The sequence below is a fragment of the Balaenoptera musculus genome, chromosome 20 (genome assembly GCF_009873245.2).
Source record: "Balaenoptera musculus isolate JJ_BM4_2016_0621 chromosome 20, mBalMus1.pri.v3, whole genome shotgun sequence".
Taxonomy (NCBI): domain Eukaryota; kingdom Metazoa; phylum Chordata; class Mammalia; order Artiodactyla; family Balaenopteridae; genus Balaenoptera; species Balaenoptera musculus.
This window is the reverse complement of record NC_045804.1, coordinates 31,493,015-31,515,887: the sequence shown is the minus strand read 5'-3', so window position 1 is coordinate 31,515,887 and position 22,873 is coordinate 31,493,015. Positions and strand designations below refer to the sequence as shown.

General features: G+C 41.2%; 1 protein-coding gene across 3 annotated transcripts; it reads left to right on the top strand.

Annotated features, from left to right (window-relative positions):
- The first annotated feature begins 10,215 nt into the window (after positions 1-10,215).
- Positions 10,216-15,775, top strand: TMEM100 (transmembrane protein 100). 3 transcript variants are annotated; one of them, XM_036835410.1, is made up of 4 exons: positions 10,250-10,268; positions 10,562-10,642; positions 12,990-13,132; positions 14,630-15,775. In XM_036835410.1, the coding sequence occupies exon 4, from the start codon at positions 14,694-14,696 to the stop codon at positions 15,096-15,098; it is 405 nt and encodes a 134-aa protein (XP_036691305.1). In that variant the 5' UTR covers positions 10,250-10,268; positions 10,562-10,642; positions 12,990-13,132; positions 14,630-14,693; the 3' UTR covers positions 15,099-15,775. The 3 variants fall into 3 exon arrangements, with proteins under 3 accessions (XP_036691306.1, XP_036691305.1, XP_036691307.1); XM_036835411.1 differs by lacking the exon at positions 10,562-10,642 and having other exon boundaries at positions 10,216-10,268; XM_036835412.1 differs by lacking the exons at positions 10,250-10,268; positions 10,562-10,642 and adding an exon at positions 12,678-12,696.
- Positions 15,776-22,873: the final 7,098 nt, after the last annotated feature.

Genomic DNA, 22,873 nt, shown 5'->3' with positions numbered 1-22,873 from the left:
CTGTCTGCCTGCCTGGGTCGGGCAGCAGTGTCCTCGTGTGCCCCACTGAGCAGGGCTGCTGTCCTCTGCCCACAGGCATGCTGCCCCATAAGACCAAGAGAGGCCAGGCTGCTCTGGACCGCCTCAAGATGTTTGGTGGGATCACGCCACCCTATGACAAAAAAAGCAGATGGTGGTTCCTCCTGCCCTTAAGGTTGTGCATCTGAAGCCTATGAAAAAGTTTGCTAACATAGGGTGCCTGGCTCATGAGGTTGGCTGGAAGTCCCAGGCAGTAACAGCTACCCTGGAGGAGAATAGGAAGGAGAAGGCCAAGATCCATTACTGGAAGAAGAAGCAGCTTATGAGGCTATGGAAGCAGGGCAAAAAGAACAGAGAGAAGAAAATTGACAAATTCACAGAGGTCCTCAAGACCCATGGATTCCTAGTCTGAGCCCAATAAAATTGACTGTTTATTCTTTAAAAAAAAAAAAGCTGTCCATGAGCTCTTCAGATAAACTAGTAGACAGGTACATCCATTCTATAAGTTCTCTAAAATTCTCAAAATAGAAAAATTTTAGTGGCTAATGAGCAGACAAATATCCTCCAGAGCCATCTTCTTACAAACAAATCTCAGAAATCTGCCTAAGATGTTTTAAAAAGAAATTGTAAGAAAAATTTTGGAGCAGAATAATTGTCAATTTGTATGGAAAAAAAGGTCCTATTCATTGCTCTAAACCATGTGTCATTGTAAAAATACACAGAACTCACTATTTTAAAAACACCTACCACCTCTTTCAGATGAGATATCCCCAAGCCCTATATTGAAAGGAAATTATTATTTTAAGCTTAAAGAGATGATCATGAAGTATAGAAAAAGTTGGAAAATAAAGATTAGCTGTGATGCATTTAAAAAGTAATGGAGGGGCTTCCCTGGTGGCGCAGGGGTTGAGAATCCGCCTGCCAGTGCAGGGAACACGGGTTCGATCCCCGGGAAGATCCCACATGCCGCGGAGCAACTAAGCTCCTGCGCCACAACTACTGAGCCTGTGCTCTAGAGCCCGTGAGCCACAACTACTGAGCCCACATGCTGCAACTACTGAAGCCCACGCGCCTAGAGCCCGTGCTCTGCAGCAAGAGAACCCACCACAACGAGAAGCCCGCGCACTGCAATGAAGAGTAGCCCCCCCTTGCCGCAATTAGAGAAAGCCCGCGCGCAGCAGCACAGACCCAACACAGCCAAAATAAATAAATAAAATAAATTAATTAATAAAAAAAAAAAAGTAATGGAATGATTCATGGTAGCTTTCTGACATGGTCAGAAACTGCAAAGAAAATACTAAGAGGGAGTCAGTTAACCTGTGCAGGCTTCAGTGTTCTCAAATTTAAAACGGAAGAGCTAGACTAAATGGTTATCAAGCCCTCTTGCAGACCTAGCAGTACATGTGTTCAGGACTTTTTGACTTGTTTGTATAGTTTTACAATTTGTGAGTGCTTTTGCAGCCTACATGTTTGGGGCATGAAATGGTTAGTGGGAAAGTCCTGGCCGGTTGCAGCTGGAGGAGAGTTGATGGTGGTACACACACACACACACACACAAGCTTGCGCGCGTGTATCAGAGCCCACATTTCCATGCGACAGAGGTTTTTCCCAGCTGAGCTCAACCTGGAAACTAATTCATTCTTCTAAAAGAAGGGAGGGAGATCTATAAACCAGCCCACCACAGCACTGGGAGAGCATGGAGGCAAGAGTGATGGCATGCCCAGGGTGTAAAAGGAAGTCATAAAAGTAGGTAAGCAGAATGAGAGAGAGGTTTTTGAAGGTAATAAATAACTGTAGAGGCATTCCATAGGGTGTATTAGAGGAAAAAATCTTTACAAAGAGTGGATGAGACTCCCTACTAATGCCACACGTTCTGTGCAGTTGCAGATGCAAAACCTGCTAATTTCCTGATACTGATATTAAAGGTCAGGAAACAAGGAAGCCACAGTCCCAGCATAGAACAGAATAGGGCTCAAAGAATGGGTTTGGGTACATCATCCTGAGTATAGGTAAGAACCAACAGGCAAGAGGAACATGAAATAATGTGTTGTATTTGCAATTTGATCTAAGCTGAAGCTGACCCTTCAATGAAAAGGAACCATTGATGGTTTTAACCACAGAACCATGTGGTTAAGTGCACATACTCAGTAGTTTGCTATATTAGTGTCAAGCAGAGGATCTGGAGGATCCTGCAGGCCACAGAACATCAGACAGACCTAGAGCAGAGAAGGCTCCCTTAATCCTGGCTGGGTCTTTATCAGACCCACACAAGTGTATCTGGGGGCAGGGAGTTGAAACTTTAAGGTTTCTATAGTGTGTTGTACAGCATTATGCTTAATCTTTGTGGTAGTCTCATTCCATATCACAGGTTCAATCAGTTCAACAAAGTTTCTTGTATTTATAGTGTTCCACATTAAAGAAATCCTCTAGATACTGTTATAAAACATTGTATTGTTTGCACAGACCTGAATTTTCAGTGCTACCCAGACTTTGTGCCTGGAGGATAAAAACATGACAGCAGCATGTTTTCCTCAGGACACGGTGCCTTAACTAGGCTTCTTTCTGCACTTTACGCTTTCATAGACCCACTCACATTCCATCCACATACAATCCGAAGGCACAATGCAGATGTTTCCAATGAGGGAAACTGAGGCACAGAGATGCTAATTGATGTGTCCAGAGTCACCACATTTTAAACCGTAGAGCCAACCAAGATAAGCTAAAATCCAGGTCTTCTGACATCTAGTACCTCAATAAAGTTTTGCTAAGGAAATGTGTATTATATGCCTACTGTGCATCAGGTGCTATGCCTTGGCACAGGGAACACAAGGATACATTTTGCAAACCCCCTACTCTTGAACTCTGAGAATCTCAGAGGAGATAAACAAGCAAGCAGAAACTTTCCACATTATTTGGCTAGGGCTATGATATTTGCAAGTGTAGAGCAGTGTCCTCAACCAGGTACAATTTTGCCCCCCAAGAGACATTTGGCAGTGCGTGAAGACATTTTTGGTTCTCACAGCTCGGGAGTTGCTACTGGCATCTAGTGGGTAGAGCCAAGAATGATGTTAACATCCATCAATGAACAGGACAGCCACCCACAACAAAGAATTATCCAGCCCCAAATGTCAAAAGTGCCTAGGTCGAGACACCCTAGCATAGAGCAATATAAGGACACAGTGGAAGGAAATTCAGGTCTGCCGGGTCCAATGACAGAGGAGGATTTATCAGGGAAGTAGGTGATGCTTGAGGTATCAGGATAAATGAGTAGACATCATCCTGAGTATAGGTAAGAACCAACAGGCAAGAGGAACATGAAATAGTGTGTTGTATTTGCAATTTGATCTAAGCTGAAGCTGACCCTTCAATGAAAAGGAACCACTGATAGTTTTAACCAGAGAACCATGTGGCTAAGTGCACATACTCAATAGTTTGCTATATTAGTGTCAAGCAGAGGATCTCAAACTTCATTTGGGATATGAATAAAAAATGCAGATTCCTGACCTACCAACATACACACACACCAAACATCCTGATGCAATAATAGAGTAGGTCTAGGTAGAACCCTGAAACACATATTTTTTTTGTAAGTACTCTGTGCAATTCTCATGTGGGTAGTCCAGCTCCTCACTGGTATACAGAATATATTTGATGGTGGTAAAATTATACTCCCACCACAAAGAAAACAAAAAGGAATTTCAGAAAGAGAGGAATATATAGACTCATCCTTGTCTCTGCTCTAATCCACAATGTGAGGATCTGAACTGGGTGCTTATATAGGAATCTGTGTTAATGCAAGTCATAAAACAAAACAGCTGCTCCCTTCTGGATTCTGTGACCTGGGACAGGAGAAGCACTAAGGGAGTGCACGCTCCATGTGACACACGCTTGGCAGCCTCTGGGAAGCTCAGTTGCTTCTCCAACTTGAAAAATTCTGTGTCCCAAAGCCTTATTGGTACAGCAGTACCTGCTTCCTGTTCCCAGAGAGACTCACCCTTGGGCTTTCCCACCAGTCTTCCCTAAATCTGGCTGCTCCTGTGTCCTGTCACGTTAAGATGTGAGCTGAGATCTCGGACTTATATCTCATCATGTCAGTCACAGCAGAGTAAGGCTCCACCAGTGGGAATTCTGGCCCCTGATGCTTGCCTTCCAAATTCAACTTGCCATCTATGGCTTAACTGATTTCCTTGGACACTTCTTACTACATTCGCTTTGGATCAGCAAGAGTGGAAATTAGTGTGTAAACACTGCAATCCTAGAATTTCTGATTTGAACTGGAGGAAACCTTTGCACTGCAGTCTGTCTCTGAGCCAGATGTCTGCAACTCTCCTCTCAGGGAAATAGATGAATATCCACAGTAAGAGGTCAATGGCTTTGCTGACAGATGCTGCACCAGGGAATATTTTTTTAAAGAGATTTCCTGGTAGCTAGGGTAGTTGTGTTAGCTATTTTCCCAAGTTGTCTCATCTATGTTCTCTGATAATGATATGGGAAATTATAGGACCCCAAATAGGATTTTTAAAATAGAATAAAAGGAAAGAATAGTAAAGAACCTACAGAGGGGACCCTGAGATCTGACAAATGGGAACCTGAGTGGTTGGGTGTCTTGCCTAAGGTCAACAAGAAGGAAAAAAAAGATTCAAACCCAAGTTTCCTCACTTTCAGTTTATGGCTGTTTTCATTGCACAACAAGAGTGTAGAGTCAGAAATGTTAATTTTGTTGTGGAAGTGATCCAAAACCTTACCCTGTAACCCTAGAAAGAAAGAACAAGTTATATCAGAGCTGTAAAGAAGCCTTTCCAAACTAAGTTTAACTTAGAGGATAAATAGAAATAGTCAGGGGAGAGAGGTTCCCCTGAGACCATCGAGCCCCTCAAATTGGAAGTCATCCAAAGATATCAATGGCAGATTTACTGACCAGGCTCAGTGGCCAGTTGGAGTTCAAAGTGGACTTGAAGCCCTCAGTGTGCACGATGGAAGAAACATCGTGTTCTCATTCTGTGGCCATGCACTGTCTTGGGATCATTAGTTTTATCAAGTTTTACACTTGCTTTTACAAAGACAATAATGCCCATTTCCTGTATAGTTTACTTAAGTAAACAAGGAGACAGCAAGTTACCATCTCCTTTGTGAAGCAAGACTTTAAAATTTTTATCTAAAGAAAGAAAGCAAGGGATCTGTTCTCTTCATTGTTCCATAAGTTCATAAGATAAATAGTTCTAGTTTGACCTCAGTTCAGCTGGGCAAATGGTTCCCTTTCCCACTACCCACCCACGTTGTGAACACCAAAGACTTTTTAAGTGGTTAAAAATATTTCCAAACAGTTTCTCGAGCTGATCCTATTCTCATCAATGGGTCACTACAGGGGTTCTGTGGGAAGGTGATTGCATGTTTCTTCTGGCAAAGTAATTTTTTCTAAACCCAAGTTTATTCTGGGGTGAGTGTAAACTCCTATGAGCAACAGAAAACATGCATATCATCTGAACACAGAAACAATAATGCATAGGGATAAACTTTGGAGTCAAACAGGCTTTGGTTCTAGCTCTGGGCTTCACCATCTTCTAAATGGTGACTTCCCAAAACAAGTCCCTAATCTCTTCATTTGTATAATGGGACTGTCTGGCAGCTACATCTTGGATTATTTATGAGTATTAAATGAAATAATAAATCTATAAAAAGTATATAACACAAACTAAATGTTCAATAAATATTTGTTTATTATTAGGTACAGCCTCTTGTTGGGTCTACAGGGTACCCACCATCCAAAGAATACTGGAAAATGCAAATAATAATTGAGTAATTCAATTATAACTGAATAACTAATGTAATTAGCACTAAATAGCTGGACACTTTGAAATTATCCATTTGAAAAATGATCTGAGTTTTCAAGTTTATATCTGATTTCAATATAGAGTCATCCTTTTACTTGTTCATTTATTTGGCAAAAACTTTCCTTACACATATAATTGCTAATACTATCCTTCAGGAACTTATGGGAGATTTTCCAGTCAACATGATCTTGGTAAACCCTAATGTGAAGGCTTGCTTACAATGCATGAAGCCCAAAACAGGACATTTCTAAAGAAATCCATAGTGGACTGGGACTGCTTTTTTTTTTTTTTTTTTAAAGCTTTAACTCATGGGGCAACATAAAATCAGCTCTTAATTTTAATAACAGACAAAGGCTGTTTCTCCAAATATGAAATGATTGGCACTCTCTATACGAACCCTTGGAGTAGTGATCAATGGGAGGAGAAAACATTTTCATTCCCAGAAAACGTCTTTGAGGTGCCTTTTTCATGCTAGACACTGTACAAAAAGAACTGCATACTTATGTTCTTGTTTTTGAGGAGTTTAAAATTAAACTTTAAAATTGAATCAATATATTATTTGCATATAGTCAGTACATCTAAAGTCTCAAATCTGAATTCTTAAAATATTTATTTCTTGTTCCAGGCAGAAAGTTAGCAATCTCAAATCATGTATGTATATTGCATATGTATCTGCAATTTTGTGTGTTTGCATGAAATGAAGTGAATTATAAATTCAATCACAATTTTAGTGGAAAATTCATCTGTGAGACTATGACAGCATTATTTGGCCACTAAGACAATGCTTCACAAATTAGTAGTCAAGCAGTAATGCCACTTTCTCTAGCATTTGCCTCTCTGTTGGAGAAATGGATAGCTATGCTAACCAAACTAAGTGTATACCCTCCGCACCCTGCCCTCTATTTCTGCTGACAGTATCACCAAGCTATTAATTACTTAGGCTTAAAAACCTTACAAACCCCTCTCCCTTGGTAATTTTACCCTGTGAAATCCATTGCCAACTTTTACCGATTCTACCCATTGTAGTGACTCCCCACCTGTATGCATTTTCCATTATCAGCCCCCAGCACTCTCATGTGGACATTCACAAAGGTTCTCTAATTTGCACACTTTCTGGCTTCCCCGTTTTGACTCCCCACCCCCAGCACCCCGCCCCCGGCCTTGTGCATCCCAACACTTTAATGCCAGGCTACTACTGACAATGACAAAGCACAGAGCCGACCATGCCATCCTATTCAAAACTCACATTGCTCTCAAAATAAAGTCCAAACTCAACCCTGAAGCAATGATCTCACCAGCAACCATTTCCAGTCTTATTTGGACTGCTCCCTGTCTGCCCCATGCTCTCTCAAATTCAGCCACACAGGGTACTCAAAGCTCTCTGCAGATTTTCACTTTTCTGAGCTATGTTTATATATAGGCTGTTCCTTCCAACTAGAATCACCTTCTCTCCTTCCCTACTTACACTGTCAAGTACCAGTCTACCATGAAGATTTCCCTGCCACCTGGACCAGACTGGTTTCATCTTCCAAGGGTCTTCCATAGCTGTTTGGTATTCCCTCTAGCAGAAAGATTACCTGTGGCTTTACTGTCCTAGACTATAAGCTCCCTGAGAGCAGAAATCATGCTTTACTTACTGGTTTCTATATGCTCAACTGGAACATTCAACAAGTTCTTGGCACCCAAAAGGTGTGTAGTAAGTATCAGTGCATCCCAGGCAAGTTAAGGACTTAACACTGCTGAGTTTTAGTTTCCTCACTAGTAAAATAAAAATACAAAGACCTGAGACAGGGTCTGTATATGAGTGGTGCCTATTAGATGATTGATAAGCCTTTTTGTGTTCTCTCCTCTTCAAACTGGATGTATCATGTAGGTTGACTCAGAATGAAGCAACCTGGAGTTAGACCTGGGGATAGTGGCACCCACTACACCCTCATTTCTTTCTCTAAAAACTGGAGATAACAAAATCTACTTGTGAAAATAAACTCAACATTCCTCTTACTTAAGCACAGAGCTTAAAATCTATGGTTTCAACTGAATGTTTCATTATGTGGAGGAGGGCCAGACTGGTGAGCCCATCCCATGCCAGTCATTTCAAGACCAGAGCTACACAACTGGGATATGATGAATCAGGTCAGAAGGTATGTTCTGCTCTATGAATATGGAACAAGAGAAGCTAACTGACCCTTACAGAACATTGTAGATTATTAGCGTTTAGAAAATTTTACTTGTTACAGGGTGGTTTCAAATCCCCAGGACCAGACTGATGTTGAAACCTAGAAATGTTGTGCTGATCTGGTGTGGATTGGGGTCACACGATGTTTGTGCACATCATTTTATGGACAAGTGACATTTGTCACCAGAGGCTAGGGGGAGATTGTTTCTGTAAAAAGCATAGAAGGGCCCCATATTATCAGGGATCAAGAGGAGGGGCAAAGTGGGGAGGGTACTATTGTCCCTCCCTTTCCTTCTCTGGAAAAGGCAAAAATGGTGGGCTGTACAAGCCCCTGAATACATGATCCATAGCCCAGTAGGGGAAGCTGACCCAAGTGCTGTGCACTTGTCTTGGGAAAGTGTCAGTCCAATTTGCTATAACTCTTTACCTCTGAGCTTCCTCATCTTAGGCCTCCAAAAAAATAATGTACACAAATATAAAGGATTGTGCCAGATACATGGGAATGTTATCATAGCTGTTTTAGTATATACTCAGGTTTTTAAACAAGAAAATCAGTTCTTCTCATCTGAGGCCAGAATGACAATTAGTTCTTGATGAAGTGAAAGATAGTTTATTCATCCTTCCCTAAGGTCCCACCGTGTTATTTGATTTCAGCAATTCTGTTTTTTTATGTTTATGCAATCTTTCATAGTGACTCAGAACAAAATGGGTAAGAGAATGGTGACCAGGGTGTACATCTAAAAGATGTGTTTTCCTTTCTATATCTGCGTGGATTTTTATGAGTTTGGGGTACCTTAAAATTGACCAGCAAATAGTAAAATAGTAAAATATAAACTTATATCTGAGGCATACCCATTATTCCACTTGTTACTATCAGATCTCCCTATTTGATGTCCTAGACCTCAAAGAGAAGTGCTTTGGGGCAGGGGTAGGAGTAGAAATAATATGACCTGTTATCCAAAATGAACACACAAACACAGATCACTTTCCAAAATGTCCATGATTTCACAGCTTAAATGCAGACACACCCTTAAAAGAAGCATTGGAAAGAAGAAAAATTGGCCAGCTTCCCAAATCTCACTGAATCCAATTGGACTGGGTGATGACGGAGATCAAAGGCATGTGGCGACTGGACAGAGAACTGGGAGGAACTGGCATCTTCAGGCCTGCTGAAAATTAGCCAACTCAACCACACCAAGCAAAAGCAAACTGAAAGTAAATATGGGAGAGTAATTGAATGCACATGGGGGTGCTCTTCACAAAATGAAAAGTTTGTGTGTTCCCACAGGAGAAATTTCCAGGTCTTCAACAGCATCGACCCAATGGCAAGAACAAAATAGTACCCTTTCTAATTGAGAAACTGAACCCTTTTGGCTTCTACTGAAGGGAAACAGGCAAAATCTCCTCTTGGTCATGGTACTCACGATCTTCCTTGTCTTCCTCCACTTTTATATCTCCCTTCCCTAAATGACTTTGTTTCTGGCTTGTTTCTAAGTAAAACTAGATATTTTTTTAATTTGGGGGAATTTTCTCCAGAACAGCAAGTGTTCCTAATTCTGCTTTTTATGATACCTTTGGTGGAAGTTTAGCTCAGTTGCTAAGAGATGTGATTTTCCTCTGTACCACCATTTCCATGGTGCCTTGCCCCCCTCTGATGAACAGCACTGATAAGACCTCTCCTGTGGCTTTAGGGAGAGGCTCCACACAAGGAACCAAATGCCATTTCGCCATCAGTGGATCTCTTCTTCCTTTACTCCTCTTATTACTTGCTTGTTATGGTGAAAAAATTAATTTGCCTTTTCAGTCCCCACTGCACATACTCTCCCAACCCCACACCCTCCTAGAAGTATAGAACAAGGATTACAAATTCTTTTCTGCAGGTTCACAGTATTACAGAGGGATAGTATCAGAATGGGGGCTTTGGATAGGGAAAACCTTGAAAACGGAAGCCCGAATGAGGATACAAAGAAAGAAAAACAAAGGAGGACACTCTTTCCAAACTTGGGTCCCTCTTAAAAAAAATACATGGATTCTATTTTCATAGAGGGAAATATGGAAGAAAATACAACAGCACTTAAGGAATTTCCTCTCATCAATTTTTCTCTGGTCCCTTAATTGTGTTTAAGCCTTGGTGAGTACTTTGTTTACAGTCCCTAGCATAGTGATTTGCATCACCGTCTCTGGCTAGCTGTTGGCCTGGCCGGGAGCTGGCAGCTGTGTCAGTCCAATTCTGGCTGGGAAAGGTAAGGATCTTTGCTTTGGTTTTTGAAACTGGGAAAGAAATGTGGAATGTCTTTGGAGGGGTGGGGTGGGGTAGGAGGATGTAGATTTAATTCATGAATTAGAAGCTTTCTGAAAAGTTCTCCAAGCTTAAAGGAATCACCCGGAGCCTTCTGTTTAAAAAGAACCAGAAAGATTTCCTCTCCCTTCTGAAAGAAGTCTTGCAGAAAGAAGGCTGGTTGCTTTGTGAATGAGATTTTGCATTTGGGGGCAGGTGTTTCTTAAGGCACTCTCAGGAATGTTTAATATCTTATAGGCGCAGAGAGGAGGGAGGAAAAATCATTCAAAGACATCAGGCATTGATCACTAGGAATTCTTTGAATTTTAATTTGAAGAGGTAAGAATCATTTAAAACTGCAGGTGTTCCTGGGTATAATGATAGGTATCTATTCTTCAGATATAATTTCTGCTTTATCCCAAAGCTTTCTACTTCTCTGTATTTATCAGTACAAACCATCAGTTGTCTACTAGCAATCTGAAGATGTGTATCTGGGCAGATGCACATACTCTGAAGAAGAATTAGGGTGAATGTAACATCTGAAGCCTGAAAAGGCTGAGGAAAGCTTGGGTATTAGGAGCCATAACGACAGACCAACCCTGCTCCCAACGCACAGATGCATTCACTGTCCCTCATTATAAGTTCAGCCAAGAGGTCACCATCAAAAAAAGGTGCCTCTGGCTTCTCTCTGGAAGAAGTTCAAATCATGTACCTTTGACTTTGACAATGGGGGAACATGGTCAACAGGAAAGGGTGATGATATTCAAAGCTTCAGTGGGGTTATTGGATTATGCTGGGGAGAAAGCAGCCCCTGCTAGAAAGGAAAGAGGAATTGCCCCCGAAGGCCACAGTTCACAGTGGGAAGACTGCTTTTCTCATAAGGAGCTTCTCACGAACCTCCAATTATGTGGCCCGTGGCTCCCAATATCCCTGTCCTCCCAGGGCGTTGCTGGCAAGTGCTGAAATGCCGTGGTTCTAAGTACCCCTTCTCAAATACCAAGTGACAGCACTCCTCCTGGAGGATGAATGTGTCCCTTTACATCCCACATTCTTAAAGTCTGAGGACGGTCGTGGCCGAGGCCCTCCAGATACTCATCATCCTCAGCAGGCTGGGCTCCCCCCACCCAGCCAGGCCTCAGGAAATTTTCAACTTTATTTCTTTTTAATGAAGAAGCCCTTTGTCTGGTTTCCATTCTAGAAAAAAGGACTTCTGGTCCCTCTCCCTTCATGACAAAATCACCAAGGTATTATTTCTAGACAAGGATGGAAAGAGTGGGCTCTCGTAGAACAGAGATGAGATGCCTGAGAATGGCCATGCCCTCCACCAGAAGTTAGAGAAATCTAACAACTCGAGAGAAAGAAGGAAAACAACCCTCTTTCAAGATTTAATTTATATTTGTTGTATTAGTTGTACCAATTAAAAAGATATTATTAAAACTTGTATAGATTAAAAATAGAGGATGGATAACTTTTAGCTACAGAAGTATAGGGATGAACTTATAATAGTCACCCAGTATTATCTCACTTTTCCCTCCAGAAGACAATCTGGGGCTTTAAAATTTTAAATAGCTTATCTGTAAGAAATTCTAAAGCTCTAAGTCCATTTGCAGACAGGGGGTGGGAAACAGACCTTTATTGTTTGAGAGCGTGACATGTCAAACCATATAGGTTTGAATATTTCAAATACCTTGCTCCTTTAAGTGGGTCAAGGATCTGCAGATTGACATCAGCCAGGAGCTTGCTACAGACCTATTAAATCAGAATCTACATTTAACAGCTCCTTACATAATGTGTGTGCTCCTTAAAGCCTAGAGTTCAAACCAAGGGTTTCTCTGTGTGAACTTTGTCAGATTACTTAACCTCTCTGAGCCTCATTTATAAACTATCTATAAACTCATTTGTAAACTAGTGAGAATTAATGTTATTGCGTGCACCTTGCAGGTGCTGTATAATGACCGTGATGGTAATGATGATTTCAGCATTGCCGAAGTTACTCACTTCCTAGCACAAGTAGTAATCATGTTTAAATCAAAATGACTGTTTTTCCCCCTTAGTCACAAACATTTGTATCTCCCACCCTTGTTCCTAAATGAATTAATATCAAATAAGGGGGGGATGGGTTAAGCTTCAGATGGCCAGCACACATATATGAAGAAAGAATACTCGGGAAACCTGGGAACATAGATTTTTGCTGGCTTAGAGGCTGGATTCAGCTGCTCGATGACTTCACAGCTGTTCCTCCCGCCCTAAAAGTGTCTATCCCTTCGGCTCTGTCCCCTCAGCTGGGTCTGCAACGCTGACTCTGGGATTTTCTTGTGAAAATGCCTGCTGGGCGGGAGGAAGATCTGGAGGTTGGCTGGGGAAAAAATGAGTAATGCAAAGCAGTGCACTCGGTAAATGCTGCAAGAGAAATAAAAGTAAAAGCTGCCTCCTGTCTCTAGGGACTCTAGAATGATTCTGACTTATCATGTCACTGAGCAGAGCTGGGGGAAGCCAAAACTCGGAATCTGCTGGCAAGGAAAAGAACGAAGAAAAAAAAATGGCAGGGAGGGGCAATCCGGCGGGGGAGGAAATAAAAAGAGAGAGAGGGAAAGACAAGCGTCATTTAGGAAGAGATAGAGTAAAAGAAAGAGCTCCAGGATCTAAAACCTACCATATAGTATTTTATATCTTTTCTTTTCCCCAGAGGAGATCCCTATCCTGTCACTTTATTGACAGACGTGCTGTTACAGGCTGTCTTCCCAGAGGTCGCAGAAGAAGCTCAGACGCTGCTGTTCCTTCCCTCCCAAGTCCAGTGGTTTCCCTGGTAATGGATTGCTTCTCTCTGAGGTACGGGTCCGTGTAAGTTTTTGGGGGATGGAGCTTCATTTTCAGGTTAGCTGAAGTCTCAGCTTTGGGGTGAAGATTTTTTTTCTTTCAGACAGAACCTCAAATATCCTTTTACTGGCCTAGCCAGTATTTAAGGTACCATTGAACAGCAGTGATTAATTTGGTGATTAAAAATCCCATGCAAATAGGCAGCTCTAACTTTTAGTTCATTGCACAAGGAGTGATATTTTTGACCTCCCAGAGCAAGGAAGAAACTGTGAGGTTTGATTTGGTGTTGAATTAGTTTTCAGTGGGTGCTTAATATGATCGAAGTATTCATCTCACTGAAATCATCTCCAGTATCTTCCTTTAAATGCTTTCAGTAACTATAACTGCTCAACCTTTTAGCTGCTGGATCACTTCTCGATGGTAAAGGAGAATGACTTACCATGTCTGAGCAAGAGAGGAGTGTTCACTGATTTCTCATAGATGGCGTTTCAACCAGAGGCTTTTGATCAAGAGGCTCAGATTTCACCCTGAAATGTTCAGATTCAAAATATTTAGAAAGATACAGCGCAGCGCAGGAAGATTTTGTACACAGCAGCGTGGGGTAAAAATGAACTTGTAAATCTTTATGCTTATCTAGTCTGCTTATTTTTCTTAAACATGTGGTATATATAATATCAAAATTCCTTGTTGAGTTTAATGGAAAATTTGTGAATTGACAGCTAATTATTGTAATAATATTGATCTTCTCTTTAACATAAAAAAAGCACAAAATTTTGTCTAAAAAATTGTTGAATTATTTTTCTTATTTTTCCCTTTTCAAATGGATCAGAGGATATTGCCGCATTTTAGATCACAAATCCTTGCCTTATTGTCCCTGAATTTTTGCCGAACTGCACCCGCATCATGGACCCAGGATGCATGTTTCGCTGTATTTAATAGCTACAACAATAAAGACTTGTTAACTGTCAGTTGATGTAGAAGAACATCATTTGTACGCTGATTGCTGGTCTTGACGTTGCTTTGGTGCACAGCAAATGGGCAATAGTTTGGAAAGAGTGTATGTTATGCCTGGAAACGCCGGCAGAGTCTAGGTTGCTGTGAGCGTGGAAGGGACTGTGTGAAGTGTTGTTTATAACGTGTTCTCCTCTTGAATGAGGCTGTTTTGGGATTAAGACTGAGGCTTCTCTGTGTGTTTAGAGGAAAGAAAAGCAATAGACAAAGCAGAAAAGCTTGTAAAACATTTGCAGACCGCCAGAGTGTATTAAGCACTGTAAAGTGCTTCCTGCTTTTTATATCTTCCCTTTCTTTATGGTTCTCTGCTTTATCTTGCTTTCTTCTCAATGCAAAGAGAATGCAAACAATTAGGAGAAAAATATATTAAAGTTGATTTTCACATGCATCCATGCCTCCTAGAAAAGAACACAGTGGTCTTTCCCCCAGCTCTTTACTCCTACTTGTGGGGCTTACTCTGATGCATTTAACTGACATCTCCTGTCTTCTCCTCCACAGCTTCCACCCTGGTGAGACCACCCAGGTCTAGTCTGTGAACTCAGCTAGGAGACATACTGTAAAAATGACTGAAGAGCCCATAAAGGAGATCCTGGGAACCCCGAAGTCTCCCAAGCCAGTGGCAATGGAGAAGAGCTCCAATGGTGAAGTCATGGTAACCATGGTCCCCCTGGTCAATGAGATTCAGCTGACAGCTGCCACGGGGGGCGCTGAGCTCTCCTGTTACCGCTGCATCATCCCCTTCGCCGTGGTGGTCCTCATCGCCGGGATAGCGGTCACTGCCGTGGCTTACAGCTTCAATTCCCATGGCTCCATCATCTCCATCTTAGGTCTGGTCCTTCTGTCATTGGGACTTTTTTTGTTAGCCTCCAGCGCCCTGTGCTGGAAGGTGAGACAGAGGAGCAAGAAAGCCAAGAGGCGGGAGAGTCAGACGACTCTCGTGGCAAACCAGAGAAGCTTGTTTGCTTAGGACTGAATGAGACCAAACGGGATGTGTGGTCTGAAGGACCTGCTCTCACTTCGTCAGCCAATGCACCCAGGACTGTTGTGGGAGAGGATGGACTTGGCATTGCCGCAGACCAGAGGCATGGGGGTGGCCTGAGGGTGGAGGATGGATGTGGTTCTCTTCTGTGAGCAATGACTTGTGTCTTCGATGACAAACTTAACTCTAAGGGCTATTTCTCAGACTGAAAAATCAGTTTTTCCTCTACATTAAACATCTTAGGGGTCATGGGAGGTGTGCAGCATTAGACAACATTTAGTTCACCTTGGAAAATAGGCAAGAGAATATGAGTTCTGGCACACCAGCAACCTGCCTCCAAAAGAGATAACCCACGCTATTAGGATGTTATATCATAAAAATGTTCTGCTGAGAGTCTAAACTGCCTTGAACTTTGCATACCCCTGTGAAATTCTGTGATCATTTTTTTTGCAAAAAGTTGATTCTCTAGCATCTGTTTTATTTTTCACTTTCAGTAACTCATCACTGGTGGTACTTTTCTTGAAGAATAAACTAATATTTTTTATGTTTTAACATTGGACAGTTTTTAGATGATCGTAATGCTGTGTCAGAAGTTTAAAAAAAAAAGGTAAAATGTGTAGCTACTCGATGACATGCGGGGATAAATTAATATTAAAATAATCCAATATAGCACTTTTGATGATTTTTATATTAAAGTTTAATGTACATTTTATTCAAAATAATAAATACTCATTGCTGCTGAAACTTCTTAAATGGTTATTTCCATTGTAGTTACTGTTACTGCAGTTCCAGATTGCCCGTCTTTCCTTGCCTCATTGGCAACATCTCAATTGTATTTCTCTCAAATGGGCATGTTGCTTCTTCCTAACTTAACTAAAAGATTTTTATTTTTTATCACATCATTTTTTTCACGACTTCTGAAGAATAATATGAATTATGTTTATTCTAAAAGATTTATATGCCATTATAATTAGGAAATCAATGCCTTGGGTCAGGAATTTTATAATGTGTTGTTAAATGTGTGTTACATATTTATCAGATCAGTTGTTAAATATCTGCTTAACATATTTTTGAGCACCAGCTATATACCAGGCATTGTGTAGATTCTCAGGCTGCTTAACTGAGTTGGCAATAATACAATGCAAATAACGTTACTGCTTGAATTCTGTGAATATTGAGCAGCTAGGACTCTATGCCATAACTCTAGCCAGAAAAATCCCCGGTTCATGTCGTTTAAACCATATTAAACTAGAGTGGAAAGGTAGGCACAAAGCCTTTCCTAAACCTTGGAAAAACAAAGCAAAACAAAGCAAGCCTAGCATAGCACTTTCTATGAAAGGCATTCTATCAAGGACTTTAATTAAATGTGGCAGGAGCCCTCTGGCACTGACTGCTCCCTGGTGCTCAGTTGGTTTTGTTAAGGGGAGACACCTTGATGACCTAGTTTCTCCTGGCTTTGAAGGTCAGATGGTGAAAGTCTGGAGTTGAATACAATTATCTTGAACACATGCAGTTGAACACTCCTCTGGACCAAATGCAAGTGTATGGCATTGTGTTTATGACAGCAGGAGAGATACTGTGTTTTGACATGCTTTTTTTTTTTTTTTTTTTTTTTTTTTTGCTCAAAGATATCCAAAAGCTCCCCACTGCTTGATGAAGAAATTTCTCAGGTGAGTATTCAAGGTCCTGCTCTGTATGATCCAAACAAATATATCCAGCTTTCATTCTTACTCCAACCCCAAAACTTATGAGGTAGCCAGACCAGACGATTCCCCATTCCTGGATCAGGTTTCACTTTTCCTGCCTCCATGTAGGTTCAAACTTCTGTTTTCCCCCCTGCATAATGCCATCCTTTCCCTCTCCAACTCAGACATATCCAAATCCTACTACTCGGTAGAGTCCCAGCTTAAGTGCAACCTCTCCCCAGAGGTTCCCATTTATCTGAAAGGAAATGCTTCTTCAATAGTCTCTACCTATTTATTCTCTGATGGCAACTTACATTTTCTACCACGTGAGTACTATAAATGTTTTATCTTCTTCCAAAACTCCTTAGAAGTGCATAACGTGTCATATATTTTTAAACCCCTAATAAACTGTCCTGCACAGATTAGGTACTCAATAAGTGTTTGCTAAATGAATGAAAGAATAAAAATCAGAAAGTGTTGAGTGTTTGATCCAGAATTACAGTTTGTTTTAATCTCGTAAAAGAAAATTCTTTAGTTCTCACCTCTCCCAATAGGTCATCCTACTCCACCCTGCCTCTACTGGAAGCACCAGGTCCAGGTGAGTATTTACTACCTTTGTATAATATTTCTCTAGCCACGCCTGCCCTTCCAACTGATTGAAAAGTAAACTTGTGAATTATTTCAGGCCACCAGGGGGCCTCATGCTGCTACCTGAGAGTCCCAAAAGAAACCCCATGGAATGACTTAAAGTGTAAAGACTGAAATAGGATCATACCGAAATATCTCTCCTATATGTGAGGAGTTGGAGAAGATCCTCCACTGAGCCCACCCCTACCCTCCTCCCTAAGTCACTTTGCAATGGCTAATTCTGGGTTCTTCTAGTAAATACAGGAAGGTCTTGCCCTGTTGAGGGAGCCTCCAGTCACATTAAAAACGTATACACACCTGCAAAGCTGTAAGGCACAGAGATAGTCCTATGTACTGTGGCTCCCAACTCCCACAAGGAGAATAATCCCAGACTTGAATCATGATATCACAATTATCTCATAACATATGTCTTTAATGGTCAAGGTTTGTCTTTACAAATGGTTTGATGATCTAGTGATAAGCAGATGTTAAATGCATGCATAAGCATGATGCAGGCATATATGTATTGAAAAGATAACCTGGCCCTACCCTGGAGGATCAGAAACCAGCTATCACCTGGAAGGATTTTCCCTAAACCTCATACATCCTAGAATGCACAGGAACAACTTTTAACCCCATCCTGGGCAGCAAGTCTCTGCCCAGGTGAGAAACACAGCCATCTAGGGAACTCTGCTCTCCCCACCTCACTATCTTGGTTGATCTAGGAAACCTTGCCTAGAGAAGATGGCAAGGTCAGATGGATCACACAGGTGGCTGAGGCCAGATAAGCCCAGGAGAGCCAGAGCACAAATCCTCAGACCTACCTCTGTTCCACCACCACCACTAGACAGACAGACAGACAGAGACAGAGACAGAGATCCTGGTTTGTACCGTGTTATGGTTTTGAACTTGTAAGATCTGGTTATGAATCCCAGCTCTCCTGTTAAACTAGTCAGGTGATCTTGAGAAGTTAAGCCTCATCTTTAAAATAAGCTTAGTTTTAAAGAAATGATTTAAATTTTGTCATCAATAAAGTACTACACTCTTGCAAAATTGTTATTTTTCTATCTAATGTTGACCTCAGCTTCTTTCTCTACTTATTGTCCCAACATGCCATCAAGCATCGAGCAGCACCCTCTTTTGGTTAAATGGCTTTAATTAGTCACTTGTTTAACCTTGACATTATCCACGAAGGCTCTCTAGACCAAAATAATCTGGGGAAAACACCTGTTCCAAATATGAATAATAACTTACATTTTCTTAATATTGTTATAATTCTTGGTGCTTTCACATACATTGGAGTCATTGTAAAGGTATATTTAATACAGAAATTCAATTATGTGTCTTTAATAAAAAAGAGATCAGGAGAGCGAGAAATCCCCCCCCCCCACTTCCCCTCCTCCCATCCCCATTCCAGCCAATCTCATCTGAGGCTGCCCCACAGAAAGGAAAACCAGAGCAGGAATCTAAAGAGAAGCAAAAAAAGTAAATTCCTTATTCCTGGTTTTTGAGCCTCAAGGGCATCTTACTGATTTAAGGCTTATCTAAGTAATTTTCAAAGGTAATTTGTTTACACTTTATTTTTTACATTACTCTTTGACCCTGTACATGATGGGGCTCAAATGTATCTGATATTACTCAATATTCTCCACCACACTTTGAGGCTATAAGTGCATGTCTACCCTGCTCTCAGGTAAGCAAACTATAGTTCTGAGAGGGTAAGTGGTTTATCCAATCAAGGTTTCACAGCTGGTGAGGCCTTGAGTCAGACCAATTTGCTGACCAGAGATTATAGTTATTGCAGGTTTATGCTTAGCTGTGACAGAAAGCATTTCCAGAATGATAGGAAAAGGAGACCATAAAAGGTGTTCTAATACCTATTTTCAGAAAACTCTTTTTAAAGTATAATATACATAGAGAAAAACATACAGCTGAATGAATTTCACGCACACACACACACACACAAACCTGTGGAACCAGATGAAAAAACCAAATATTGCTGGCCCCTCAAAAGCCCCCCTTGAATCCTCTTCCAGTCATTATCTCTCCAGGAGGATATCCTCACTCTAACACATGAGTAGTCTTGCCTGATTTTTAACCCTATATAAATGGAATTGTGGGGTGTGTACTCTTTGTGCCTGGCTTCTGTGCAATATTATGTTTATGAGGTACATCCATATTGTTGCATGTCATTCTAAAGCGTTTATTCTCATCGCTGTGTAGAATTCCACTGTATGAATACACCATCATTTACTTATCCTTTCTGCTTTTGATAGGCATTTGGATAGTTTCTAGTTTCTAACTATTAAAAATAGTACTTGTGGTAGCCAGGCTCCCAGAGGACCCCAAAGATGCCTGCCTCCTGATATTCGCATACCTCCTACATTGTCTCAGGTTGGTTTGTGTGACCAATGGCAGAAGTGATGTTATGTCACTTCTAACACTGGGCTATAAAGACACTGAGCCTTTCACCTTGGTGCCTCTCTCTCCCTCCTTTCTTTGGGGGAAGCCATCTGCCATGTTGTGGGGACACTCAGGCCACCATGGAGAGGCCCATGTGGGGAGGCACAGAGACCTCCAGCCAACGGCTGGAGAAGAGCTGAGACCTGCCAGCAACTACCCGAATGAACTTGGAGGTGGATCTGTGTCCCCAGAAGACAGCTTGACCAAAACCTCACGAGAGATGCTCAATCAGTGCTGCATTACGTGATTATATGACTTTAGTGGAATCTTGGCACTCGTGTCACATGGGCCCTTTCCTCCACAAAAAAAAAAAAAAAAAAAAAGACGATTTTCATTTATTGCAAGAAGGAATTTGTACTGACAAGCACAGTGAGCTCCAGGCACTGCACGTACTGTGCCTAATGGGTGAATTGGCCCTTCATCCAGCTAAGCCGCAAATTCCTGACCCACAGAAACTGAGATAATAAATGTTTGTTGTTATAAGTTGCTAAGTTTTGGAGTAATTTGTTATTCAGCAAGGGATAACTAATATTGTGCTATTATGAAATTTCTTCTACATGATTTTTAGTTTACATACATACACAACTCCTAGGTTGAGAAAGACCTAGGAGTGGAATCCCTGAATTAAATAAAGGATGGGTAATGTGTTCAGCTTTACTGCCAGTTTTCAAAAATATTTGAATCAATTTATTCTCCTATCAGCACTATAAGAGAGTTCTGGATGCATAACATCTCCATCAATTTTTTCATTTTCCATCTTTTCCATTTTAGTCATTCCAGTGGTTATAACATTCACTTTTAAGTATACATTTCAGAGAGGCGATGCCCCACCAGAACTTGGGACATGATAGGGCAGAGCAGGCTAGAAAATGGGAGAAGAGATTAGAGTGGAAATATAAGATTTAGATTTGGGCTTTGAAAAAGCAAAGCAGCAAGAAATAAATTCTTAGGGAAGTGCTCTGAGACCAGGAGCTCCCAGACTAGAGACTGGGAGTTTAACTCATAATGTGAACAACAACATTTACCAAGCACTTACTGTACTCTAAACATTACTGTCTGAGCTTTGTTTGAATGGATGTTCTCACTTGATGAAGTAGATACTAATATTATCTGTATTTTACAGATGAGGAAACTGAGAGGCAGATTAAGCCAAGTAATTGAGATCCCACGGCTAGTAGAGTAGGATCTACTACTACTAATACTACTAATACTACTACTTAACCGCAATGCCTGTACTCCCAGGTACATGGTAACCTTTCAATACCTGATTCTTGAACAAACAAACATCCCAGCAGAAGCTGAGCAACACAGGGTCAAGAGTCTAAGCTAACGCTAAAGACCAAGTCAACAGTTTTGAGAAGCTAGGACTGAAAATGCAGACGACCTCTGAACCATCTGCCACCAGAAGCCTGGTCTTCTTCTAATTTGCAGCATTTTCCAAATATCTACACACTCTTATTAGCGAACCTGGGACCATCTCAGGAACCCAGCTTCATCTGCCACCAAAGCTGGTGCTTTCATTCCCAGCCTCCTTGAGTTTCCTGTATGGAAATCTCAAGACTCAGAATAACAGCCAGCCTCAGCCTGAAACTGGAGGCAGGGTACAACAGTGCATAGCAGAAAAACGTACACTTTAGGGGGAACCAAAGAAGGCTTCCTTAAGGCAGTGACTTGACAAGAGTAAGACTATTAGAAGAGTTAGCCAGGTGCAGGGAGTAAGAAGGAGCAATAAAGGATACTCCCAGAGGGAACACCATGAGTGAATGCTGAACAGTCATGGATAGAGCCGGCCTTCAGTCTCTCTGCCTCATTGGATCATCGAAAGGCAAAAATGAAAGAACTTGTTACGGGGATTTATCAATTGCAAAATTCTGTCCAAGCAAAGAGGCTCAATAAGTCCAATATCCCCAGGGCTCAAACTTATCACCAGAGAATCAAACATTCAGGTTCTATAGGAGCAGAAACACTTTACTTCAATCTATGAGTTCTATGGGGATCATGAATAAAAAATATTATCATAACTAAAATCTTCTTCCTTCTCATGATATCAATACCTATCTTCCCTGAAGACAGTGTAACACTGTGGTTAAAGCCATGAGCTCTAGAGACGAAGCACCTGGTCTTGAAATTCGGCTTTCTCACTGTGTATCTCTGCACAAGTCAACTTCTCCATGCCTCAGTTTCCTCACCAACAAAATGGGAATAATAATGGTATACCTCATAGGGTTGTAGTATTAATTGAGTTAATTGGTATAAAGCACTTTATGTCAAAGACTGGTACTCAACATATTAGGTAGTACTTTTATCTATCTTAAAACTAATTTTAAAGCTTAGCTGACGTGTGATTTGAGTGAGTTTTTATGACATTTAAAACTACAGAAGCTGCAAGAAAGTCAGTTTAAATGGGACATTAGTAGAAAAACAGCAGTTTACCCCAGGAGTGAAACTGCAAACACTGAGAGAAAACAAGTTGACACAGGAATTTGTATTAGGCCATATCTGTCAGGAACCCACCCCCTCCAAATCCATGTACATATCAATGTTTTGTTTTCTTAATCAGAATTTCCTTATGTTCAGCATGTCCTTATCCAAATTTATATATCTCAGAAAAACCTTAAAGCTATCATGCTATCTGATAGAGGGCCGGTTAGCATTTACATGGTGCTTGAATGTAGACATAACATTTTCACTTGCATCACCTCGCTAACTCCTTCCAGAAGCTGTATGAAATATTATTCTCATTTTTAGATGAGGAAATGGGGGCTTGGAGAGGTGAAATGGTTTGCTTGTGATCCAACAGGTCATACCTGACAGAAATAAAACTCACAAACAGATCCACGTCTTTGTCGTTCAATTCCATCTTGTCCCTGGGCCCTGAGGTTCCTATAGGATGCCCACCCTTAGGGGTCTATGCCCCTTGGCCATGCAGCTAAGGATGTTTCAGAAGTCTTAAAATGGGTTATGCCTACCGCTGTACTTTACTGTTCT

Excerpts from the sequence above, each read along its gene's own strand:
- TMEM100 (XM_036835411.1), top strand. The coding sequence starts at position 14,694 with ATGACTGAAGAGCCCATAAAGGAGATCCTGGGAACCCCGAAGTCTCCC.